The sequence below is a fragment of the Pan paniscus genome, chromosome 10, assembly GCF_029289425.2.
Source record: "Pan paniscus chromosome 10, NHGRI_mPanPan1-v2.0_pri, whole genome shotgun sequence".
NCBI classification, from domain to species: Eukaryota; Metazoa; Chordata; class Mammalia; order Primates; family Hominidae; genus Pan; species Pan paniscus.
This window is the reverse complement of record NC_073259.2, coordinates 38,073,266-38,099,210: the sequence shown is the minus strand read 5'-3', so window position 1 is coordinate 38,099,210 and position 25,945 is coordinate 38,073,266. Positions and strand designations below refer to the sequence as shown.

General features: G+C 54.0%; 2 protein-coding genes across 3 annotated transcripts in view; one reads left to right on the top strand and one right to left on the bottom strand.

Moving 5' to 3' along the window:
- Nucleotides 1–5,178, top strand: part of SLC39A5 (solute carrier family 39 member 5) — a 7,997-nt gene extending 2,819 nt beyond the window's left edge. For both annotated transcript variants that reach the window (XM_057299425.1, XM_003824919.5), the window contains 8 exons: nt 1,929–2,091; nt 2,262–2,431; nt 2,665–2,805; nt 3,502–3,598; nt 3,688–3,852; nt 4,037–4,117; nt 4,256–4,446; nt 4,694–5,178. In XM_057299425.1, coding sequence (XP_057155408.1) covers nt 1,929–2,091; nt 2,262–2,431; nt 2,665–2,805; nt 3,502–3,598; nt 3,688–3,852; nt 4,037–4,117; nt 4,256–4,446; nt 4,694–4,837 — 1,152 coding nt within the window. In that variant the 3' untranslated portion in view covers nt 4,838–5,178. The remainder of the gene's footprint in view (nt 1–1,928; nt 2,092–2,261; nt 2,432–2,664; nt 2,806–3,501; nt 3,599–3,687; nt 3,853–4,036; nt 4,118–4,255; nt 4,447–4,693) is intronic.
- On the bottom strand, nt 4,913–25,945 carry ANKRD52 (ankyrin repeat domain 52). The gene is made up of 29 exons (XM_034935662.3): nt 25,773–25,945; nt 25,329–25,475; nt 24,914–24,997; nt 24,369–24,447; nt 24,101–24,171; nt 22,870–23,070; nt 21,946–22,033; nt 21,659–21,801; nt 21,148–21,360; nt 20,804–20,882; nt 20,370–20,484; nt 20,086–20,168; nt 19,862–19,979; nt 19,584–19,652; nt 19,257–19,397; nt 19,097–19,177; nt 15,835–15,946; nt 15,572–15,643; nt 15,100–15,301; nt 14,764–14,851; nt 14,570–14,687; nt 12,480–12,699; nt 12,206–12,293; nt 12,009–12,092; nt 11,755–11,900; nt 11,456–11,538; nt 11,154–11,236; nt 10,888–10,979; nt 4,913–10,497 (listed from the first exon to the last, which is right to left on the bottom strand). Exons 2-29 carry the CDS (start codon nt 25,353–25,355, stop codon nt 10,247–10,249), a joined length of 3,231 nt encoding a protein of 1,076 aa, XP_034791553.1. The 5' UTR covers nt 25,356–25,475; nt 25,773–25,945; the 3' UTR covers nt 4,913–10,246.

Genomic DNA, 25,945 nt, shown 5'->3' with positions numbered 1-25,945 from the left:
GTCTGACGGTCTCTAGAGGGGAAGGAGCCATGGGATTAGATGGCCTGAAATGTTTAAATAATCAGTAGTTTTTTGTTTTGTTTTGTTTTTAAATCCCAACGTGGACCAAGCGTGGTGGCTCACGCCTGTAATCCCAACATTTTGGGAGGCCGAGGTGGGTGGATCACCTGAGGTCAGGGGTTCGAGACCAGCCTGGCCAACATGGTGAAACCCCATCTCTACTAAAAAATACAAAAATTAGCCGGGTGTGGTAACAGGTGTGTGTAATCCTAGCTACTCAGGAGGCTGAGGTGAGAAAATTGCTTGAACCTGGGAGGCAGAGGTTGCAGTGAGCCAAGATGGCGCCATTTGCACTCCAGCCTGGGCAACAAGAGGGAAACTCTGTCTCAAAAAAAAAAAAAAAAAAATAGCTGGGCGTGGTGGCACATGCCTATAATCCCAGTTACTCAGAAGGCTGAGGCAGGAAAATCACTTGAACCCAGGAGGCGGAGATTGCAGTCAGCCGAGATTGCACCACTGCACTCCAGCCTGGGTAACACAGCGAGACTCTGTCTCAAAAATAAAAAAAAAAATAAAAAAAAAAATAAAATAAAATATCTCACTGTGGTCTTAGGGGATGTTATTTCAATAGTGAACTATGTTCCCTCTGGGATCAGAGCAGGTGAGCCCATATCCAGAGCTCCAAGACTCAGTTTAGGGGAATAGATGGCAAAGCAGAGAATCTAGAGAAGCAGCCCAGGGTAGGATCTGGATGGTCACCTGGAGAGGAGACCTGCAGGGAATGGATGGCTGTCTTCATCCAGAAAGACAGAGAATATATTCCACTTACACCAGAGGGCAGACAAAGCTGCCTAACCCTGATGGAGGTCCAGTGAGTGCCCATTGCAGGAAGCATTCAAGCTGAGGCTGGATGAACATCGACAGGGCTGTTGAGAGGGAGGTTAGATGGCATTTCAGGGTCTTTTCCCTTTTAAGATTCTGGCATGGAGAGCTCTAGTTTTCCAACCAGCTTCATTTATCAAATCAACAAAATGATTGAAATGATCAGAGTTTGCAGGGAAGATGATGACAATGCTCACTAGCACCCAGTTTGCATCAAATTGAATACCTGCATTGGACTGAATATTCACTAATAATACACATTGATTATAAGTACCCTTGGCCCCAGTCCCCAAGGTACCTGCCAGTAGGAGCAAAGGGGACCCTGGGAGAGACCCAGGAGTCTATGCAATGGAAGGACAGGTGTTAAATATATATATATATATTTTTTTTGAGGTAGAGTCTGACTCTGTCACCCAGGCTGGAGTGCAATGGCGTGATCTTGGCTCACTGCAACCTCCACCTCCTGGGTTAAAGCAATTCTCCTGCCTCAGCCTCCCGAGTAGCTGGGATTATAGGTGTTCACTACTATCCCCAGCTAATTTTTTTTTTTTTTTTGAGATGGAGTCTCACTCTGTCGCCCAGGCTGGAGTGCACTGGTGCAATCTCGGCTCACTGCAACCTCTGCCTCCTGGGTTCAAGCGATTCTCCTGTCTCAGCCTCCTGAGTAGCTAGGATCACAGGTGCACGCCACCATGCCCAGCTAATTTTTTGTATTTTAGTAGAGACAGGGTTTCACCATGTTGCCCAGGCTGGTCTCGAACTCCTGAGCTCAGGCAATCTACCCACCTCAGCCTCCCAAAGTGCTGGGATTACAGGCGTGAGCCACTGCACCCGGCTCATCCCCAGCTAATTTTTGTATTTTTAGTAGAGACAGGGTTTCACTATGTTGGCCAGGTTGGTCTCAAACTCCTGACCTCAGATGATCCACCCGCCTGGGCCTCTCAAGGGCTGGGATTATAGGTGTGAGCCACTACACCTGGCCAGGTGTTAAAGATCTGAGTCATAGTTCCTGGTGATTCTCCAATGTATGACCCTCAACTCTCCAGTGTCTGAACGGCTCCCAGCTGCTGGTCAATTTTGGCTTGAGCCCCGCTGCTCCTCTGACCCCTCGTCAGTTTGCTCTGCTGTGCCCAGCCCTGCTTTATCAGATCGACAGCCGCGTCTGCATCGGCGCTCCGGCCCCTGCACCCCCAGGGGATCTACTATCTGGTCAGCAAGTAGGAGTGGGTGGGGGACACCCTGAATCCTGGAAGTGGGGCCCATGCCAAAAAGGAGGCTCACTGGGGTCCTGCCTCTCCTTGTAGTGTTCTCTCTGCTCCACCTTACGTGTGGGACCCTCCTCCTGCCCTGACCTAACTTCAGCCCCTGATTCTCCCCAGCCCTGCTTCAGAGTGCCCTGGCAGTCCTGTTGCTCAGCCTCCCTTCTCCCCTATCCCTGCTGCTGCTGCGGCTCCTGGGACCTCGTCTACTACGGCCCTTGCTGGGCTTCCTGGGGGCCCTGGCGGTGGGCACTCTTTGTGGGGATGCACTGCTACATCTGCTACCGCATGTATGTGAAGCCCCTTCCTTGTACCCCTGGCCTCCATGGATCTAAGGTGTCCCCAGCCATAGGACATCCCCTCCGCCTTTCCATCAGCTCCCATATCCTACTCCCAGATCCTGGCTTCAGCCCACAGCTGCCTTCTAGTAGAGCATATGAGCGAAGGCTTGCCACCATCCATGCAAGGGGATGTTGTTGGGTATAGGGGCTTCCAGAGTCTGCCCTGACCTTCTCTCTGTCAGGCACAAGAAGGGCGGCACGCAGGACCTGGCGGACTACCAGAGAAGGACCTGGGCCCGGGGCTGTCAGTGCTCGGAGGCCTCTTCCTGCTCTTTGTGCTGGAGAACATGCTGGGGCTTTTGCGGCACCGAGGGCTCAGGCCAGTGAGTGATACCCTTTTCTCCTCCTTCTGCTGAGACCAGAGTCCCAGTCAAGAACTGGGCCAGGCCAGGCGCGGTGGCTCACGCCTGTAATCCCAGCACTTTGGGAGCCCAAGGCGGGCAGATCACAAGGTTAGGAGTTCGAGTCCAGCCTGACCAACATGGTGAAACCCTGTCTCTACTAAAAATACAAAAATTAGCTGGGCGTGGTGGTGCGTGTCTGTAATCCCAGCTACTCAGGAGGCTGAGGCAGGAGAATTGCTTGACTTGGGAGGTGGAGGTTGCAGCGAGCTAAGATGGCACCACTGCACTCCAGCCCAGGTGACAGAGCGAGACTCCATCTCAAAAACAACAACAACAACAACAAAAACTGGGCCAAAAAGCCAAGAGATGAGGAGCAGTGTGTGCTCTTGGATCTCTGACATTTGCCTGGTGTGCAGGACCTATCGGCTAACAGGGAGTGGGTAGGGGCTCCTTAAGCACAGACCCAGGACTTCTGGCCAAATGGCATCCTATTCTGAGCTCAAGTCAACAAGAAACAGAGGGGAGGTGCCAACTTGGGAAGAAGGTAGAGGCCAAAGAACATCCCAGGTGCCAGAGGTGGAACCAGGTGTTCATCTTCCCAGCTTGTGGCCTGGCTTCCCCTTAGTCCCTGGCTCTGCTGCCTCCTCCACCAGGAGGGATGCCCTCCTATTTCAGAGATGCTGCAGGCGAAAACGAAGGAATCTCGAAACACGCAACTTGGATCCGGAGAATGGCAGTGGGATGGCCCTTCAGCCCCTACAGGCAGCTCCAGGTGACTAGAGGAGAAAATTTGAAGAGTAGGTTCCAAGCTCACAGTCCTTACTTGCAGCCACCAACACTGTCCTGTGCTTCTTCCCGCAGAGCCAGGGGCTCAGGGCCAGAGGGAGCAGAACAGCCAGCACCCACCAGCTCTGGCCCCTCCTGGGCACCAAGGCCACAGTCATGGGCACCAGGGTGGCGCTGATATCACGTGGATGGTCCTCCTGGGAGATGGTCTACACAACCTCACTGATGGGCTGGCCATAGGTGTGAGGGGTGGGAACGGAGGGAAGCAGGTCTGAGGGGAGGCCAGGGCTCCTAGTTATCAGCTGGGGCTAGGAGAGGGCCGTCAGGAAGATGGGGAGAGGACGGGAGGACCACGGAACACAGGAACCTGCTTCTGAGGAGACTTTTCTTCCGGACTGTCAACTTCCGACCCTGCTGGCCCCAGGTGCTGCCTTCTCTGATGGCTTCTCCAGTGGCCTCAGTACCACCTTAGCGGTCTTCTGCCATGAGCTGCCCCACGAACTGGGTAGGAATGGCAGGAGCAGGGTGGGGCGGACTCCAGAAAGGAGACAGCTCCAAGGGGTAGAGCTTGGAGGCTGGTGGGTGGCATGGATGAGGGGCACCCCAGCTTACTCCCTCCCATCCTGTCCTCTGTCTCCAATAGGTGACTTTGCCATGCTGCTCCAGTCAGGGCTGTCCTTTCGGCGGCTGCTGCTGCTGAGCCTCGTGTCTGGAGCCCTGGGATTGGGGGGTGCAGTCCTGGGGGTGGGGCTCAGCCTGGGCCCTGTCCCCCTCACTCCCTGGGTGTTTGGGGTCACTGCTGGGGTCTTCCTCTATGTGGCCCTTGTGGACATGGTGAGAGATGTCGGGTAGAGCAGAGAAATCAAGGGCAGTGGGGAGGCGGGAGTGGAGAGGGAGGTAGCAGTCCCTCCGCCTCTACCATTAGCTCCTGGAAGGGCGTCAGACCATAGGCCCGCAAAAGTCTGAGAAACAAGGGACTAAGGTGTTTGGGTGGGGGCTGCTGATGCTTTCTGACACCATTCCTCTGGAGTTGAGAGGTCAGGGGCAAGGCCAGAATCCTGACATCCTCTTTTTCTTTCAGCTACCAGCCCTGCTTCGTCCTCCGGAGCCCCTGCCTACGCCCCATGTGCTCCTGCAGGGGCTGGGGCTGCTGCTGGGGGGCGGCCTCATGCTTGCCATAACCCTGCTGGAGGAGCGGCTACTGCCCGTGACCACTGAGGGCTGATGGGGCCAGTGGAAAGGGGTCGGGTTGCCCTTCCTTCCCCCCAACCACAGGAATGGAGGCGGGACACAGGGCCAGTAGGAGCAATAGGATTTTAATAAACAGAACCCATCCCAAAGCCATGACTACGACAGTTGTACTTGCACCAAAACAGCATAGAAAACCAGAGTGTGGTGGGAGGACCCGAAGCCGGTTGGGGGAGGATGTGAGTAGGGGCCTGGAGGGTGCAGGGTCATTAATCTGCGGGGAGAACATTGTGCTTTAGCCCAGGGAAGGGAGGGGTGGGGCAAATGCACCGAGGTCCCCACTTTTTCCTGCTGCCCTCGGCACCCTGGGGATGCAGGCATCTGGGCACGTCTGCCCCTTATTGCTGCCCACCAGCGTTAAACGCCCCCGATCCCAACACTAGCACCACAGGTGGTTCCGGGGCAGGGAGAGGCAGGAATGGGAAAATTGCTTAGAGAAAGATTCCACTAGAATCCAGTGAATTGTGCTCAGTTCTCTTTACTTCCTACAACCGAGTACATGGGTCACAGGGTGGAGGGTGCAACAGGACATGGAACATGCCCCTCCGTGCCCCCCAACACACACCTGCACACAGGATGGTGGTGTCTGCAGCATCACAGGTCATGCAGGGCATGGGGAAGGGGAGGTTCACACACACATAGATGCCCACAGCGGGTACCAGACGGAGAACACCCCTGAATATACATAGCTGTACATGGGGAACCCCCAGGTCCCCACCCCAACCCTCTCCCCTGTCTTGCTGTCCCCCGAAGGGGAACTATATTGCTTTGAGAGAGCCACCCCAGGGGCTGCTCTGCCAGGCACCCTCCCCTCCCACCCACCCCCATTTTGGCACATCTGCAAGACACACAGCAGCGAGAGTAGGCACCCTCCCTTCCCAGGCTTCTGTGGCCTGGAGCTGGAGAAGGGGGTAGGAGACTTCATCCTCCATCCTCCCCTAACCCTTCCCAAACCCCTGCCAAACCCACTCAAGCCAGAACCCACCCCCACCCCCCAAACACACATACAAAGCTGAGCTATCCAGGAACACAAGGGAAACAAGGAGATTGTCCAGGGTGGGAGCGGAGGCAGCGGGGGAAGAAGACTGGAAGCAGAGACCTCCCCCCTTGTGGGGGGCAGACTGGCACAACAGCTACTTTAGTGCAATTGGAGAGGGTGCCCAGAGTGAGAGGTGGAGAAGGGAGGGAAGGCGGTCCCCAACTTCCCTGGGGGCAAAGTCAGGCTTCCAGATTCCCCAGGGAAAGGGCCTAGCAGGAGTGGGTGAGGGCCAAGGTGGATCCTCTGGTTACCCGCCACCCTCTGCCCTCCCAAATGCAGTGACAGTGTCCCCCTCACACCTAAGTGGGCAACAGCAGCCTTGGAGTCAGTACCTTCAAGTAATTCAAAGAGCAGACCCTCCCCACCCCAGCTTCACCCCATCTCTGGGATTTGGTCGCTTCTCTAGGGGTTGGGTTGGGAGGAGGGAGCCCCCAAGGCAGACCCTTCCCTCTCTACCTCCCGATTCCCAGACCACTGGGCTTGGTCCTCAAAGATTCCTCACCTCCGCCCTTGCCCAACCTGGGTCAAGGTTGCAGAAGGCTGGAGCCACCACAATTAGAGGGGAAGGGGCTGCTTTGTTCCTTATCCCTCCTTCTTAAAAGGTAGGGTTCAAACTAGGCGGGATGGGGGCCCATACTGGTTTGCCCCAGGAGTAGGGTTTCTGGGCTAGGGTCTGTAAGGCTATTTTCCTTTGCGGTGGGAAGGGGAGGTAGGGGATGAACACTGGGTATGGGAAGTGGGTGAGAAATGGCTGAGAGGGAAGGAGGAAGGGGCCTCCCCGCTGGAGCAGTCACTGGAGTCATTTAGACAAAAACACTCATGTGCATAAGATACACAGTGCGCAAACTCAGCCCTGCCAGCCCGGCCCCAATCCCACCTCTCAGGACTCCTTCCAAGACCCTGGAGGAGGTTCTGGGGATACAGCTGTAGAACCGTTCACTCTGGCCCCATCCACCCCACCCCCAGCCTCTTCTCCCCTTCTAGGTCCAGGGAGTAAGAAGGTGCTCGGGTGGGCAGACAGTGGTGGAAACAGTATTGAGTTTTCCTTTGGTTACATATTGAAGGCAAAGGTGAGCTGGACTTACAGTCAAAACGGATAGGGGTGAGGAAGGAAGAGGGGCCATGGCTGGGGTTGGAGAGGGAGGTAGGCCCTCCTCAGCCCCTCCACCCCAAGAAACACATCTACGTGGGGTGGCAGTCCCTCAGTCTTTTCTCTCCCACGCCCCACAGCACCAAACAAAAGGAGAAGCCCCCTCCCCCAGGGGCTGCTCCCCACCCCAACCTGGGCTGTACATTCAGTGGTTTTCAGCAGTCCTATGGCTCAGGGGGCCACGGGGCAGGGGAGGTGGCCCGTCAGTCTCAGTGGACAGTGGCAGTGACCCGGGTCTGCTGGTCCTTCCTGGGACCCACAGTTTGTGCCATTCGTTTTTCTGAAGGATAGTATATGACCCTACCAGAGCCACCGCCCAATCAGAAATAGCTCCCCCAAAATCAGAAACTAAAAACTGGCTCTTTCCATCTCACCCTCTGATTCACACGTCTGTTTCCCTGTCTCCTATGTCGCCCTCGCTCTGTTTCCTTTGCTGGGACCTGGGGCTGCTCCCAGGGTCCTCGCTTAAAATAGGCCTTTTCACAAAAGTGCTTATTACTTGAAGCAAGTGCTTTAGGGCTGCGGTGGGGAGAGGGGGGAGGGGGAGGGCAAAGGGAAGGCGCTGTTCCCTCCCCGCCCTCCCCCATGAAGACTGGGGGGCATTCTGCCTGTTTTACTTCTCCACACCCGTTTAAGTCAAAGAGGTTTAAAAAAAATCTTAACATTAAAATAAATATGCAGTGGCCATGAGAATGGTCAAAATGCTTCAAAAAACACTAGGGCTGGGGAGCCCAGGGTGGGGCGTGGGGTTTCCTTTGGCATAAGGAGAGGAGGCTGCTTGTCCCCCAGGCTTCCTCACAGCCACATATGGAGGGACAGAGGACTCCCCACCACCTCCCAGCACTGCTGACAGTGCGCTGAGGGCAGCAGGGCGCAGACAGCCCCCAGAAATCTCATCTAGCAAGACAACGGGGCTCTGACACTCAGATGCTTCCCGCCATCACCAAACATCACGAAAGGAGAACACGACTCACACCCGGCAAGTTCTCTCTGGAGGACCCATCTTCTCACTCCCCTTGCCCCCCACCACCTAATTCCCAGCACCAAGATGAGAGGGAGGGGGTGGAATGGGAAGATTTCAGGAGAGAGAATTGAAGGGAAGGCAAGCTTTGCAGAGCCAGCAGGGTTGGGGATGGGGGCTGCAGCCCTTAAGAGAGGTCACATTGATTGTCATATAGGGGAGGACACGGTGTGGAGGGAGGTGGGCAAGAGGGGCGTCACAAGGCCCTTTGGCTTTGAAAATAAAAATAAAAACTAAAAGCTGCACAATCCTTCTCATCAATAATGGTCATTTGGAAGCCTTGAAATGATTTAGGAACTGAGGGTTGGGAGAAGCAAAACATAGAGAGACAGGGGATCAAAAGGGACCATGAAAAGATAAGGACTTGGACAACACCCCAGGCTTCTGGAAACCAGCATGAGGTATGGTTAAAGGTATCCGTTGGGGAGGGAGGGGGTCCCTGGGACGCCCCCCTCCCCTCAGCCCACCCTTGACAAGGGTGGCAAGACATTCAGGGTATACAACTAAAAGATGGGTAAGACTGTGAATAAAGCAAACTTGAGTAGGGGAGGGAGGCTGAAGGATCCCCCCTCAGGGGAGACCCTGTACTGTGTAAACGAAGCCTGTCCAGTTCTCAGGGGACAATACTGATGGCAGCCAAACTGGGCAAGGATGCAGTGTGGGGGCGGAGGGGGCATGACCTCTATTCAAGTTCTGTGTCTTGGCCCCTGGCTGAGGTATTGAGTGTGAGGAAGGGAACACTGGGCTGCAGGAGTGGGTCCAACTGTCCAGGAGGCTGCGCTAGGAGATGGGTGGACAGAGCACTTAAAGGGACCAGGGCCAAATTCAATGCTACATTTAGAGAGAAAACTGCCCCCTCTTCACTCCAGCCCAGTTTGGCTTTTGGGGTGCGACTTTAGAAATCTTATCAGTGCAGCCCCCAGCTCAATCCCATCTTTCCTCCCTGTTGGGAAGGCAGGGACCAAGCCCCAGTACCTATTCATCTCTCTCTAGGTCAGAGCTTCTTCCTCACACTGGAGGGGAAGCCTGGGTCCCGAGTAGCCACGGTCCCTTGTCGGCCCTGCCCCTCCTACCATCTTTGGCTTCAGATCAGGAGTGACTGGGGCAGTGGGTACTCTTGGACATAACGGAAGGTGGAGGCAGATAGGGAGCACAGATAAACTATGGGCTTGGCGGCACAGGAGGAAGAACATGGTCCCTCCCCCCATATACATGCAAACACATGCCTGAAACACAGTGGACATACTAGGGCTGTGGTTTTGAAATGGGCAGGAAATTAATTTGTTTCTTCCCCTAAAGGATAAAACGCTTACTTAAAAATTCATGACAAGCCTCAAAGTTCAAGGGAAGGAGAGCCAGGGCAGGAATGACCACAGGCTCTGCCCTCCCAAAAGAAGATAAAAGAAAGAAGCAAGGTTAAAGTGCGTGGTTAGGGGCCAGGCTAGGAGTGGGAGGGAATGGGGAGGGGGCAGGCTGTGGGGGCAGAACCAGCCCTTGATTTGCATATGAGGAGCCAGGGGAGAGTGCAGGATTGGGGCCCAGGTACAGTAGTTGCTGCTTCAAGTGTTTTGCATTTGAACTTTAGGGGTGATAGGGTACAGAAGTGGGGAAAAAGCTCCAGGCCCCAGTGCTAAATATCCTCCCCCCTCATCCTCTAGCTGCCCCTGAAGGGGGAGGGGGACACCCCCAGAGTGCTCACACAGTACCAGAAATTAAGGCTTCTCACTGCTGCGGGGATGGAGGGACCGGCCGAGCAGGGAGGCAGTGATGGGTATGGAAGAAGAGGGGATCTGCCTGGCAGTAGGGGCAGGGGAGAAGGGGGACACAGAGAGGAGTCCCCAGGGAAGAGTCGGGGGAGCTGGCAGCAGAAAGAGGGAACCAAGAGATGGAGTCAAAGAGTGGGGGAGCCAGGCATTTAGCAATCATTTTGGGACACTTGGCAGAAGGGGTCGCCCTGGGGGTACCAAGGGCCTGGGGTGCTCCCTGTCAGTCCCAGACCCCTGCCAGGCCAAGATGGTGTGGCAAAGGGGTGAGCAGCTGCTCCCCAGGGCTTCCTTCCCCTCCGCCCCCTCCACCCAGTCGTGTTCTCCTTTAAAGTGCCCTAAATGTTTAGACTTTTTCTAAATAAATAGAATTAGATATCAAGCCACCGGCGGGGGAGGGACACTGGAGGGGGCTACTCAGAGTAGCAGCCATCTAACCCAATGGCGCCGGGCCGCTCCTGGCTGTAGGGGCAGGAGGCCCCATGGGGCAGGGCGCCGCAGCCACCCACCGTCTTGGCGGCTGCAATGCTGCAGTTCTTGAGCAGGCTGAAGCTGAAAGGACTGACGGCGTCCTTGGGTGGGAAAGGCTTCATGGTGGAAAGGATCAAGGCCAGGCAGTCTGCCACATCTTTGTTGGGGGCACAGGCCAGTGCTGGGGTGTGACCTGCAGGGCCAAGGGGGAGAACTGAGGCAGAGTCCTGTATCCTAGCCAGCCTCCCCCAAGCCCTGAAGTCTCTTCTCTGTGGAGGGAGCCAAGGCAGGCAGGTACCCAGCAGCGGCAGAATCCAAGGGTGACGAGGGCCCAGGAAGGCTGACAGGCAGATTCTCTAAGTACAGGTTAAAGGGCGGGCATGGGAGTCAAAGCCTAGGGTGTGGAGTCCTCCTGACCCTGCAGGCTCCCCTCTGAGACTCCAGAGTACTGGTGTGGGCTCCCTGCTCTGAAGAGTTCCCTTGGGAAGAAAATCCCATGTATAGCAAGATTAAGAAGTCACCTCCTGAAGAATGTCCCTGACCCCAAACCCAAGAGAGGCATGGGGCCCCAGACCCCACCCACCTTCTTCATCCACAGCCAGCACTGTGGCCCCACGACTCAGCAGGGCCTGTACCACAGAAGCTAGACCATTCCGGGCAGCAATGTGGAGTGGCCTTGGAAAAAAGGAAAAAGAAGGAGCTTGATGCTAAGCTGCCCTTCCACCTCCAGACAGGGTGGCAAGGGTGCTGAACAAATACAATGGGCTCCAGAGAGCCTCTGAACAGCGGCCACTCTTTCATCACCCACTGGCCTCCCCCAGCCAGAAGCCCCCTTCCCCAGGCACTCACATCTGCAGCGCACTGTTGGTAGCATTGATAAGGCCAAGGTCTTGGGTTTCTGCCAGGATCATGAGGGCACATTTCTCATGGCCCTGAGGGAGGGGAACGGAGAGTGGAGATTTGTGAAGTAGAAATGTGGCAGGGTGCAGGGCAGGAGTTGGGGAGAGTAACAGGAGGACAAACAGCTGCCCAACCAGTCGGATAGGCTGGACAATCCTCACTTCTGCCCCAGTCCCCTCTGCAACCGAGACCTACCTCTCTTCATCAAGCTCTGCCCCTTATGCAGTCCCCCAATCACTTCAGGTAAGTACCTTGCTACAAGCCAAGTGGAGGGCCGTGTTCTTGTTCTCATCCAACACAGTAAGGTCTGCCTTCCCTCGATACAGCAGAAATTCTACAAGAGAAATGTGATAGAGGGACTGACCCCTCCCTCCAGAGCAGCAGCCATCCTGGCTCTCCACTTTGCATCCCGTCTGCAGATGGCGAGACATCCAAAGACAACCCTCCTGCTTTCTGAACCCCAGCCCCAGCCAGCCTCCACAGGCAGGGCTGACCCATCCTGCAAATGCCCCAGGGGAGCTCCTCCCTTCCACAAGTGGCCCCTACACACCCACAGCAGCGGTCTGCCCGTTCTCAGCCGCCGTCATGAGCGCAGTGCGGCCAGTGTGGTCAGTGGCGTTCACCTCGGCTTGATGCTGCAGCAGCATCCGCAGCCCAGAGACATTGTCCGCGAAGGCAGCGGCGTGAAGGGGGGTCCTGTAAGGCAGGGATCAGGGTAGATTAAAATAGGGAAGAGTATACTGCCCAAGCAGAAAGGGGAAGCCAGAGGCAACTGGGATTCTTCCCAAGTCTTCCATCACTCACCGTCCTTTGGCATCTCGGCTGTTCACAATCTTGGCACCCAGAGCTCCCAGTAGCATCTCTGTGGTGCTGTCTTGGTTATTAATCCTAGAGGAAGAGGGAGGAGGGGTCATCAGGAAGGACAAGGGAAGTAGTCTACCTGTCCTAAGCTCAAGTCATGGGCCCTCGCGAGAAGGGCTGATGCAGCAGAAGGGACTTACACTGCACAGTGCAAAGGAGTGAAGGGGTTTCCTTCCAGGTATGAAAACGGGCTGTGTTCAAGTAACAACTCCAGACAATCTTCATGTCCTGGGCACGAGGAAGGAAGAGTAGTGATGGAGAAAAACGGCAAGGTTCCCTGTCTGTCCTGTGTCTTGACACTCCATTCCACTTCCAGATTCAGATCAACCCAGGTCCCCCCCAACAACCCACCTGTCCCCCTCTACACACACTCCAACACACGCTCCTGTGCCTGTGGAGGCCCCAGTCTAGTACCAGTGTAGGAGGCCCAGTGCATGGGCGAGTATCCGCTGTAATCCACCCCGGCATCCAGGGGATCTGTGGAAAGGGCAGCCTGCAGCAGGGTCCGCAGTACTGCAGTGTGGCCACAGGCTGAGGCCAGGTGAATGGGCGTGCGGCCCTTAAAGTCTCGGCACAGCACAAATGCGTCGTGGTCCAGCAGGGCAGCCAGGCAGTCCTCACAGCCAGTCACTGCCTGTGAGTAACATGGGGGTGTGAGGGGGATGAAAAGCTCCTCCTTTTCCACTGGCCTGTTGCTGGAGTCTGGCTCAGGAGTAAGAACCACTTCCAGGGCTCCAATCCTTGTCTTTTTTTTTTTTTTTTTTTTTTGGAGTCGGAGTCTTGCTCTGTCGCCCAGGCTGGAGTGCAGTGGCATAATCTCGGCTCACTGCAACCTCTGCCTCCCCGGTTCAAGCGATTCTCCTGCCTCAGCCTCCCAAGTAGCTGGGATTACAGGCAGGTGCCACCATGCCCGGCTAATTTTTTTGTATTTTTAGTAGAGACAGGGTTTCACCATGTTAGCCAGGATGGTCTTGATCTCCTCACCTCGTGATCCGCCTGCCTCGGCCTCCCAAAGTGCTGGGATTACAGGCATGAGCCACTGGCCTCAATCCTTGTCTTTAAAACAATAATTCTTTTTTTTTTTGAGACGGAGTCTCACTCTGTCACCCAGGCTGGAGTGCAATGGTGCGATCTTGGCTCACTGCAACCTCTGCCTCCCAGGTTCCAGCAATTCTCCTGTCTCAGCCTCCCAAGTAGCTGGGATTATAGGCATGCACCACCACGCCCAATTAATTTTTGTATTTTTAGTAGAGGCGAAGTTTCACCATGTTGGCCAGGCTGGACTCAAACTCCTGACTTCAGGTGATCTGCCCACCTTGGCCTTCCAAAGTGCTGGGATTACAGACGTGAGCCACCATGCCCGGCCCTTTACAACAACAATTCTAAGTATTAGGGACCCACATCTCCCTCCTTGACTCTCTCTATGCCAGCAGACAATTAGGATACTAAGAGTTAATACTGGAGCTCTGGAGTTAATACTGGAAAGACTAAATGGAGAGAAGGAGACTAAGGGATCAAAAAATCTTATGGGAGGAGGAGGCAGCTTAGGACAGGTGGTCATGGAAGAGGATCTAGGTTGTGGCGACATTATGCGATGGGTTGGGGCCAGCAGGGTATCCCAGGTAGAGGCTGGGTGGTGAGCACTCAGTTGTACGTGATTACAAAGCACAGATATTGGCCAGGCACAGTGGCTCACACCTGTAATCCCAACCCTTTGGGAGGCCAAGGCGGGTGGATCTCATCATCAGCAGATTGAGACTACCCTGGCTAACACGGTGAAACCCTGTCTCTACTAAAAATACAAAAATTAGCCAGGCGTGGTGGCAGGCGCCTGTAATCCCAGCTACTCGGGAGGCTGAGGCAGGAGAATCGCTTGAACCCAGGAGGCGGAGGTTGCAGTGAGCCGAGATCACGCCACTGCACTCCAGCCTGGGCAACAGAGCGAGACTCTATCTCAATAATAATAATAATAATGATAATAATAATAATAATAATAAACAAAGCACAGATATCAGGGAAATCAGCTGGGGACGTCAGGGACTCATCCTGGAGCAAGCACAAAGCTCAATAAAATCCTGGGCACAGCGTGGGTCTGGTGGCTCATGCCTGTAATCCCAGCACTTCGGGAGGCCAAGGTGGGAGGATCACTTGAACCCAGGAGTTCAAGACCAGCTTGGGCAAGATGGTAAGACCCCCATATCTACAAAAAATACAAAAATTAGCTGGGCATGATGGCATGTGCCTATATTTTCAGCTACTTAGGAGGCTGAGGTGCGAGAATCACCTGAGCCCAGGAAGTCAAGGCTGCAGTGAGCTGTGATAGTGTCACTGCACTCCAACCTGGGCAATGGGAGTGAGACCCTGTCTCAAAAAAAAAAAAAAAAAAAAAGACGGCACAAAATCCTGGCTTGCCTCCTAGACAATTGGATTCCCTACTGCTGGTGAGTCCCATGCTCCCACACTGAGGCCCATGTGCAAACAATCCCCCCTAGAAGCTCACTCACCCCGCGGTGGAGGGCAGTGCGGCCCCGGAGGTCAGCAGCATCAGCTGTGGATCCTTTCTCTAGCAGCAGATGTACACAGTCCACATGGCCATTCATGATGGCCAGCATCAGTGGGGTCCTACAGAAGGGCAGGAGGAGGAGTGAGGATCCCGCAAGGACTGGAAAACCTGCACCCCACCCTGGCCCACACTCACTGTCCATAGGCATCCATGACATCTGTGATGTCAGCTCGTTCCCCACTGTCGATCAGCAAGTGCAGGGAGTCAGTGTGGCCAGAGGCAGCTAGGGGAAAGGGACCCCGTGTCAGGGCAGGGCCAGGAGGAAGAAGGGAGGCAAGGTCAAGCCTAAAGGACTTGGGGTCAATGTTACAGAAAGACCTGGGCCAGGGAGAAATCTCTGAGGATAGGAAGCTATGAATCAGGGCTTGAAGTCTCCATTCTCCTCACCCTACTCCACTTTCCAGCCCCATTCCCATCCAGGAGGGATCTGGCATGGCAAGGGTAGGGCAGCAGCCTAAAGTGGGCACTAACCAGCAGCGTGCAGGGGCGTCCACTTGCGCTTGCGCTCCTTGATGAGGGCAGAGGCGCCGTGGGCTGTAAGCACCTCCACACACTCAGTAGAGCCGCGCTCCGTGGCCAGGAAGAGTGCGGTCCGGCCCTTGTGGTCCCTTACGTCCAGATTCACCAGCGTCTCCGCCAGCGTCTTCAAGGCTTCACAGTGACCGTTGTAGGCCTGGCAAGGTGCAGGCAACCAGTGCACACAGCTCGGGACCTTCCCTGCTCCTCCCTTCCCCTTCTCTGCTCTTGGGGTCCCTGGGAAGCTCAAGGTCTTAGTCCTTGACAAGCTCCTTGGGCCCCTTAAGGCTTCCTACCCTGCACTGTGCTTATCCCCTCTCCCACAAAAAGGCAGAAGGAAGGATAACTTCACAAGTGCTGGCACCTTTGTTAGGGCCTGGGAACAGGTAGGACAAGGAAGGCAACAGAAAAAAGACGTGGGACTCACAGCTAAGTGCAAAGGGCTGACTGGAATGGTGCTCTCCACATCCTCCAGGCAGTTAAAGGACATTTCTAAGAGCTGCAAAGGACAGGAAAGTAGGTGCTGAGACTCTGGAACTCCCAAGATAGTACCCCAGTCCCCGACTCGCAGTAATCCCCAATAAGCCTCGGATCTAAAGACCACATTTGATTGAACCCTTAGTTTTGGAATCCACAAACCCTGTGCCCTGCCCCTGCCTCCCCTCCTGCAGGCCGGGCCCCAACACATACCAGTTCGAGGTTCTGTCTGTTGCCATAGGCGGCTGCATAGTGCACAGCTGTGTAGCCCTGCCTGTCCCGCAGGGAGGGGTCTGCACCGTTATCCAGTAAGAACTCCAGACAGCTGGGGAGCCGGGGGTAGACTGTGAGGCAGGGACAGGCCCAGCCCAGGAGGGCACAGTTCTGGGAGGGCCAGAGGAGAGGACCAAGGCCCTCCAGGCCTACCTGGCCGCCACCCGTCCTCAGCTCTAGGTAGGTTCTCTAAATCCTACCCATTCTTCAATGCCAGCTCCAGACCCACTTTACCTTCTCAAGGTCTGCCCTGAACCCCTCTGGCTTCAATGCCCTCCTTTATCCTCTGAATGCTCTCCTAGAGAACCTAGAGCATGATGTTCAGTTATCAGCCTTCTGCTGACCAACATGCTTTCCCCACCTCCAGGCACGCCAACCCCTGCCCTAGGATGCTTTCTCCTCCCAGCCCACCCGAATAAGTCCTGTTCATCTCAAACTCAGTCCCAGCTTCTCTCCTCTGTGAGGCCTTTCCCAGCCTTCCCTGGGGAAGATGCCTCTTCCTCTGTGCTCCCTTGGCAGTCTTCTCATACCTTAGTAGTAGTTGTAGTAGTAGTAATAATAATAAAGTAGCACTTACTGTCAAGCACAGTTCTAAGTACTTCATGTATATTAAATAATTTAATCCTCATAAAGATCCCATGAAGTAGATACTATTTTTATCCTTACTGTGGGTGATGAAATTGAGGCATAGAGAAGTAACTTGCTGAAGGTAATAGCTGAGCCTCTTGGATTTTAGGGTCCTTTTTAAAAACATAAATCTTAAAAAAAAATTATTTAATTTACTTATTTTAAATGGAGACAGGGGCCTGGCTCGGTTGCTCACATCTGTAATTCCAGCACTTTAGGAGGCTGAGGTGGGCAGATCACCCGCGGTCAGGAGTTCGTGGCCAGCCTCGCCAACATGGCGAAACCCTGTTTCTACTAAAAATACAAAAATTAGGCTGGGCGTGGTGGCTCATGCCTGCAATCCTAGCACTTTGGGAGGCCAAGGCAGGTGGATCGCCTGAGCTCAGGAGTTCAAGACCAGCCTGGGCAACATGGTGAAACCCCGTCTGTACTAAAATACAAAAAATTAGCCAGGCGTGGCAGCGTGCACCTGTAGTCCCAGCTACTCAGGAGGCTGAGGCAGAATTGCTTGAACCCAGGAGGTGGAGGTTGCAGTGAGCCAAGTTCATGCCACTGCACTCCAGCCTGGGCAACAGAGTGAGACTCGGTCTTCAAAAAAACAATTAGCTGGGCGTGGTGATAGGCACCTGTAATCCCAGCTACTCAGGAGGAAGAGGCAGGAGAATCGCTTGAACCCCGGAGGTAGAGGTTGCAGTGAGCTGAGATCGCGCAACTGCACTAGAGCCTGGGTGACAGAGCAAGACTCCATCTCAAATAAATAAATAAATAAATAAATAAATTTAATTAAATTAAATAGAGATGAGTTCTCATTATGTGTTAGCCAGGCTGGTCTCATACTCCTGGGCTCAAGCAATCCTCCCACCTCAGTGCTGGAATTACAGGCATGAGTCACTGTGCCTACCTGATTTTTGTGGGGTTTTTTTTTTTTAGAGACGGGGTCTCACTATGCTGCCCAGGCTGGGGTGCAGTGGCTATTCATAGGCATGATCATAGTGCACTACAGCCTCAAACTCCTGGGTTTGCATGATCCTCTTGCCTTACCTGCACCTGCCTCCTGAATAACTGGGAATATATGCATGTGCCACCGTGCCCAGCAAAAAATAAACTTTTTGTTTTAGAATATTATTAGATTTATAGAAAAATTGTGGGCTAGGTGTAGTGGCTCATGTCTGTAATCCCAGCACTTTGGGAGTCTGAGGCAGGAGGATTGCTTGAGCCCAGGAGTTCGAGACCAGTGTGGGCAACACAGAGAGATCCCTGACCTACAAAATAAATTAATTAAAAAAAAAAAAAAAAAAAAAAGAAAGAAAAAGAAAAATTGTGAAGATAGTACAGGAAGTTCTCACATAACCTATACCTAGTTTCCCGTCATTAACATCTTACATTAGTATGCATACGTGTCCTTTTATTTATCTTTCCCAATAGATTATTAGCTTTTGAAAGACAGAAATTTGGGACAATTCATCCTTTTTAAATTTTTATTTAATTTTATTTATTTATTTGTTTTTTTGGAGACAGAGTCTCACTCTGTCGCCCAGGTTGGAGTGGATTGGCGTGATCTTGACTCACTGCAACCTTCACCTCCCTGGTTAAAGTGATTCTCCTGCCTCAGCCACCCGAGTAGCTGGGATTACAGGTGCCTGCCAACGTGACCGGCTAATTTTTATATTTTTAGTAGAGACAGGGTTTCACCACGTTGGCCAGGCTGGTCTCGAACTCCTGACCTCAGATGATCTGCCTGCCTCGGCCTCCCAAAGTGCTGGGATTATAGGCATGAACCACCACACCTGGCCTATTTTTAATTTTAATTTTTTTGAGACAGAGTCTTGTTCGGTTGCCCAGGCTGGAGTGCAGTGGCGTGATCTCGGCTCACTACAACCTCCACCTCCCTGGTTCAAGCAATTCTCCTGCCTCGGCCTCCTGAGTAGCTGGGATTATAGGCGTGTGCCACCACACCTGGTTAATTTTTTGTATTTTTAGTAGAGACGGGGTTTCACCATGTTGGTCAAGCTGGTCTTGAACTCCTAACCTCAGGTGATCTGCCTACCTCAGCCTCCCAAAGTGCTAGGATTACAAGCTTGAGCCACTACGCCCAGCCTCATCTTTTATCCTTAGTATCTAGCACAGTACTTGGAACCTAGTAAGTAAATATTTAATTAATGCTTGTGGAATAAACAAATTATTTTGTACATTTAGCTTTTCTAATCCTCTCAAGAAGACCAGCCGGGCGCGGTGAGCTGAGATCACACCACTGCATTCCAGCCTGGGCAACAGAGTGAGACTCTGTCTCCAAAAAAAAAAAAAAAAAAAAAAAAAAAAATCCATTCCTTTAGGGAAGGAACTATGTCTCATACTTTTGGGTTTTTTTTTTCCCCCTGAAGCTCCTGAGCTTCAATCTCATACTTTTGTCTTTGCCCACTATGGACTACACCCAGAGGGCTCAAGACACACTGCTGGCTGACCGGCAGGACAGCAGCAGTATAGGGTAGAGGTTCAGATTAGGTAGGAGGACAGTAGGGCCAGAGCTTGCATGGGTTGGGGAAAGCACATCCTAGGGGCCCTCTCTGCTACTCACAAGAAGGCCTCCTTCCTGCGGGACTCCTTCAGTGGCTCGTCCTCTTCGGCATCATGGCTGGAAGGTGTATGGGGTTCCGCTCTGGGGAAGAGAGAGAGAAAGTTAGGGCCAGGCTCAGGGAGGTGAATGGGGCTGAGAAGGACCAGACTGGTAGCCTCACCTCCTGTAAGTGTCGGAAGCGGCAGCGTAGTGGAGGGGAGAGCAGCCTTTACAGTCGGCCTCGTTGACACCTGCCCCAGCAGTCACCAATGTTACTGCACACTGGTAGCTACCGTTAGCAGCTGCATAGTGCAGTGGGGTCCTGGGGAAGAAGTGAAGGAGGGTGGGGAAGAGAATCAGAGACAGATACGAATGCAATCAGATGTGCAGCCAAATGCTGCTTTGTAACATTCTCCTTATTTAACTCTCCAATCTCAACCCTTCCTCCCTCTACCATTTGTTTCTCTAATCAGATATTCCCTATGTTTACCCCTGCATATTAGCATACCTGCCAAATTTGTCCCTCCTCCTCAAGTCAGCTCCACTGCTCAACAGCAAATTAAGACATTCAACATTCCTAAAAGAAAGATGTGTTAAGAGAGTTACAGCCTCAAAGGGAAGCCACAGGCCCAGGGTGGGGCTAAGGAAGGATGGAACTAGCAAGCCCTTTCTGCTGTGACTGCTTTCATTGTGAGAGGGGGAATAGATCTGGGCAGGCAAGAATGAGGGGCCCAGACCTTTGCCCAGCTCCCTGCTCAAAGCATGGGAGAGAGAAAGAGAACTCACCCTCCGGAAGCAGCAGCATGAAGACAGGTACGGCCAAGGTTGTCAGGTGTATTGATGTCAAACCCAGCTGAAAGCACATGCTCATTGCTGAGTGAAGACACAATGCTGTACAACTGACCTGGAGGCACAGAACAGCCACAGGTCACATCTGAGAGTGTTCAGCAGGGAGGGAAAGGCCTTTGCTCTCCTATACACCTGCCAATCCCCAGCCCATCAGCACATACCTGAGGAAAGAAGCTTACGACAACAGTCAGAGAATCCAAAGAGAACAGCTAAGTGCAGGGGGAACATGTCATGGATGCCACGCCTAGAGAGAAGTTGAGGGACTCAGTCCTTGGGTCAAGGAGGGACCAAGTAAGACCTCTTCTGTGACCTACCACCACCCTAGAGTCAGGGTAGGAGGTTCTCCAAGGTGCCCTTTGGCAAGCTTATCTGTGCCTCCATGGTTGATGTGAGCAGTCTGTGCAGATCTGGGCAGCCCAGAAGTGGATTCGGGGCCCTGACTCACCGGGCGGTATCTGCGCCATTGGTCATGAGGGTGCTGATGAGCAGCTCGTGTCCATATCGAGCAGCCACATGCAGTGGCGTGTTCCCAAATTTGTCGGCACAATCAATCTCGCTGCCTGTGAGGGGATGCACACACACAAGCTCAGGCAGACCTCAGGCTTAAGACCACTTTCGCGAGCTAGCCATGATTTGAGTGCCTACTATGTATGCATCAGGTGCCAGGCCCAGGATTCTACATGTTTTATCCTGTTTCTAGGCCTTAGGAGACTGGGCAGGGCAAAGCAGGGCCATTTCCACAGGTCCCTTGGTCAGAGTTCCAAGGGCCTATCCTACTGGAAGAGGGCAGGAGAAGGAAGTTAGGAACCTCCCTAGATTCTAGAAATGAGTTCCTTGGGGGAGGAGGGGATGAGAGCACAAAGTCTCCCAGGTCCATACCATTCTGGATGAGGATCTGGGAGCGTGTGAAACGGCCATGGATTGCAGCCATGTGCAGAGGACTTTTCCCTTCTTTGCTCTGTGGAAACATGGTGGGTTTTTGTTTTTGTTTTTTTTCCAGTGCAAAGCACAGAGAATGCCCTACCTCCCTTCCAAGGACATATCTCTAAGGACAAAAGGGTCATATGGCACCTTCTTAGCTCACTCTTTCCTGAGTCCCTGGCAAGGTCTGATTACCCTAGGAAGCAAGTGGATAATTCCCCAAGAGAGCTATCCAGATACAGTCAGGACCCCTAGATCCAAGTTTCGCTCCCCACTGGTCTAAGCCTTATCCCTTCAGGCACCTGGTAGTTGACGTCAGCCCCATTATTAACCAGTAGCTCCAAGCAGAGAGCGCCATTGGTGGAGACTGCAGCCACATGCAGTGGCGTGAAGCCCTTGTCATTCGGCTGGTTGACATTGGCTCCGGCATTCACCAGCTCAATAGCCACAGCATCCTGGCCCAGGTAGCAGGCGATGTGCAAAGCTGTGTTTCCAAAAGCGTTGGGCTCATCGATCTGGATATTCAGGGGTGAGAGTAAGGTGGTATCAGTTTAAACAAAGTAGAAGCCAGCACATGTAGCCTCCAGATCCCAGAAATCCAACGACTGCCTCATTTCCTCTCGGGTTTATGACCCAAGGTACTAAGGTACTAAGGGCACTATGGTTAAGGTAAGCATTATTCAGACCCTCTCTACCACGTCCTTCCAACTTCCCAAAACTATACCAACATCCCAATACCTCATATCTCCGTAACAGACTATAATCTCCTACTTGCTGCCCATAGTTCCCAACCCCAGAGCTCAAAGCCCTGACCTCCGCTCCCATCCGAAGCAGGTACTTCACCACTTCAATCTGGCCACTGGCAGCAGCTGTATGGAGCAGCCCATAGCCCTTGCGGTCCTTGCAGCCGAGGTCTGCTCCCCGTGCCACCAGCAGTTTTAGGACCTCCAAGTGCCCTGAGAAAAGAGAAGACACTCTAAAGGAAGTAGAAGGCAAACTCTAAGACCCTACACTCCTCTCTTCAAAGGCTGCAACCCCACATCCCTGCCCTAGGAATCCTAAATGTCAAATTTCTGATTTTCCCGTGTATTCTCTCTCACCTAGAAAAGCTGCCCAATGCAGAGGCTGCCGCTCCTTTTTGTCACAGACATTCAGGCTGGCTCCCTTGTTGAGGAGCAGGTTCACCGTCTGTGTCAGGATATGAAAGACACCTGTTCAGAGCCAGATTCGTGCCCTCAACCTACCTAAGAGCAGAGGCCTCATCTCCTGAAAAGGCTGAGGCAGCCTAATGCCTTTTTCCATGAGCAAAACAACCTGGAGGACTCGAGGGAACAGCAGAAGCAGGCACTAAGGAGGAGATACTGGAGAGATTTGGAACTTTAAGGGAAACAAGGGAGTCTCTTCAGGTGATCTGGTGGTTCTTAAACTCTTTTTTTTTTTTTTTTTTTTGAGACAGAGTCTCGCTCTGTTACCCAGGCTGGAGTTCAGTGGCATGATTTCGGCTCATTGCAAGCTCTGCCTCCCGGGTTCACGCCATTCTCCTGCCTCAGCGTCCCGAGTAGCTGGGACTACAGGCGGCCGCCACCACATCCGGCTAATTTTTTGTATTTTTAGTAGAGACAGGGTTTCACCATGTTAGCCAGGATGATCTCGATCTCCTGATCTCATGATCCACCCGCCTTCGCCTCCCAAAGTGCTGGGATTACAGGCGTGAGCCGCCGTGCCCGGCCGGTTCTTAAACTCTTGTAAGTCTTTGCAAATGTGCTGAAAGACATGGACTCTCTTCAGAAAGGCGTGTATGCAAATATTTTCCACGCAAAATCCAAGGTTTTATCAACCTCCCGAAGTCCAAGTTAAGAATTTTAATCTAGTCTGACCATTCATTTAGTGCTTCAGCTTAAGTGTTTATATAACTATCCGGGCTGCTTCTCCTTCAGGCTTGAGGGCCCAGAAGCAGGGAAACGTGAGTAGGAAGGTAAGAAAAGGGAAAGCCCCAGCTGGGCCTGGATGGGAACAGTCCTCACCTCAAGATGCCCACTATGCACTGCATGGTGCAGAGCACTGCGCCCGCTCCTGTCAGCCACGTTGAGGCTGCTCAACAGGGGTGCCAGAGCCTCAGCACACTTGGTGGCCCGGTTGGCAGCAGCCACATGCAGTGGTGTCTGCCACAGCTTGTCCCGGGCATTCACATCTGCTGAATGTGCCAGCAGCAGCCCCAGCACCTTCTGTTGATGGGCAGGGGACAAAAGAGAGAGTGGGAGCAGGAGGTAAAACAACAGGAAATGGAAGGAGGAATAGGTCAGCATAGCATCTACAGCCCCTTCCCCAGAACAGAATCTCTTCTCATTTTTCCAACATACCTAGCCTCTGAATACCTACTTTCCATCTTCTGGATCTTCTTAGAACTTAAGCTCTTCCTTACCTTGCTGATTAAAACAAGGACCCTTTGCTCTTCTTCAAGCCACCTGACTCACCAACTTAGACCCTGAAAATCTTCACTCACACATACATCCATTCCCAAACAAATCCACACGTGGAGATCCACACATCCCAACCCCCTACTACTTCTAGGAAAACTAAATGCTCTTGCTACATCTTGCCCTGAACACCCTCTTTAGCCTTCTCATAGGCACCAAAATTATTTTCAGTATCTCAGTAAGCAAACAGATACTGGTTCGTTTGCAAAACCCGAGCTAAAATGCCCCTCCTAACCACCACCCACCTCATTCCCACTGGCCTCGGCCCCTCCCCCTGGTGGCTGGAGCCAGGGAAGTGATGAACTGAGGAGGAGGTCCCCCTTTCCCTGTCTTCAGGGCTGATGGGAATAGGATAAAGGACCCAACTGATGAAATATGTTTGGCCTCTGTGCTGTCAACTTTCAAGCTGCTTGAGGGCCAAGGATGCAACAGATTACTATACCCATCCTCCATCACAAGGAAAAGAAATCTCAGTGCCCAGAGGGGGATCAGACTCAAGGTGGCCCCCCAGGGAGGGATGAGTCACTCAGGCCTGGCAGCAGGGCCCCCGCAGTCTGCCAGCCCAGTGTTAAGCTCTTCCTGAGTCACATCAGCTGGCAGCACTCAGCCCCCTTACTGGCCAGTTCTAAGGGTAGGAGGAAGGGGCCAAGATTTGATCTCCTCCCTACCTGGGGTAGAACAGCTTGTAGGGCTGAGGACTGAGGCTCCTTAACCCTTAACCTCCACCTTTAAGCAACTTATCCTTTTTGAAAGGGTAAAAGAAGGTGGGGGTGCATACCTCGTTTCGGGAGGCAGCAGCACGATGAAGAGGGGTCAGCCACAGTGTGTCCTTAGCATTGACATTAGCACCTGTGGGGATATAATTTCCTATTTTGATGGAAGGTGGGGAGGAGGTATGAAGGATGCCAGTAATCAGGCCAGGAAATCTGAATGGAGCTGGAGCCTCGCCTGGACCAAGCACGGGAGAGCAATCCTTGAATATCAAAAAAGACTCCTCCCCTCCCTTCGCTCCCTATGTGCCACACCTTCCAGCTCCCCACTTTCACCTGACATCAGTAGCAACTGGAGGATGGGGACATCGCCTACGTAGGCAGCAGCATGCAATGGAGTTCGCCTCTCTTGGTCCTGGGAAGGCAAAAAAGAGCAGGGACTATGGGCGCGGGGTAAGGGGGCTATCAAGGACCCCAGCCCAAGCCTCAGAGCTCCAGGCCCTTCCCCACAACCTCTTCCCATAGTTTCTGCAGCGTCCTAAGTCCCGGTACTGGGAGTCAAAGGCAAGCACCTAGGGAGGGTGGAGTCAGGGCCAATGGGCTGAGAAGCCGGCTCCTTTTTCCAGGAGGGGTGGGGGCGCTGCAGACTCCGGAGGTTGAGAAGAGAACAACGTTCCTGGGCATTCCCAGCCCAAGTGATCTGGGCTTCAAGCCTGACCTGCTCTCCATCCCCAAATGCAGAGTAGGCTTTCACTCCAGGATGGAAAGAACTGCGGCCTCATCTGAGCAGAGGAGACACGGAGCCGCCCCACCGGTGGGGAGGGGTCCAGAACACGGGAGCCAGGATTCCGGTCTCGCCATCCTCCCTGCTCCCAACTCACCAGCACATTGATGTTCTCCTTCTGCGAGAGTAGGGAACGCACTTCCTCCACATCTCGGCTAAAGATGGCCTGGACCAGGGGCGGCTGCAGAGAGAACCGGCATTCTGAGAGCGGGCTGGAGCCGGAGCGGAACCGGTGTGGGGGTGGGGGTGGGGGAGCACCTAGGTTTGAGTGGGGGGCGTCCGTGGAGGGGCTCCACTCTAGGGATTCTGGCTGGAGCGGGCTCCCGCGGTGCCTCCGCCGGTTGCCAGGTCCCCAAGGACACCGGCTCGGTTGAGGGGAGCGCGGCATGGGGCGGGGCGGGAGCTGCGGGAGCCCCGGGCTCAGGCCCAGCCTAGGCCGCACATCCCCGGGCTCGCGTGACGGCAGCGCCGAGCCCTGGAAGGAGGAAGCGGGAAAGGGCAGGAGGGCTGACCTGGTCCGTGATGCTGAGGATCCCCATGGCTCGGCCCGGGCTCCGTCCGCATCGAGCTCCCGGCGGCGGCGGCGGCGGCTCCACCGGGGACACGGAGCGGCCCAGGCGGCGGCTGCGGCGGCGGCTGCAGGGAGAGCGCGGCCCCGCCTACCGGGGGGCGGGCGAGTTGGAGGCCGCAGCGCTCCCTGGCGGCCGTCCTGGTCCCGGCGCTCCCCGCGCAAACGGACCCCGGCCGCAGCGCCCTCCGCCCCACCCTGGCGGCCCCAGCAGCCCCTGCACCCCCGAACTCGCGCGCCGGCTCCCCGGCTCACGCAGCTGGCCGCGCTGTGCTCTCCGCTCCAGTCTGGCGGCCCAAGGGGTTCCCCACAAGACCCTGGCGGAAACCTGGGCCTTAGTCCCGCGGTGCTTCCCAAACTGAGGACCGAACGGCTGGCCAGATCTTACCCAGTCCACAATGCTCCCGCCCGAGCTAACTCCTCCCGTCAGCGATTCCACACCCCGAAATCCCCCACAGACTAGGAGGAACTGGCGGGTGGAGAACTGGGAATTATGTATGGCAATAGCCCCAGAGGGAGGGAAAGCGTGTATCTCCACTGGCGGAGGCGTGAGTTCGGTAG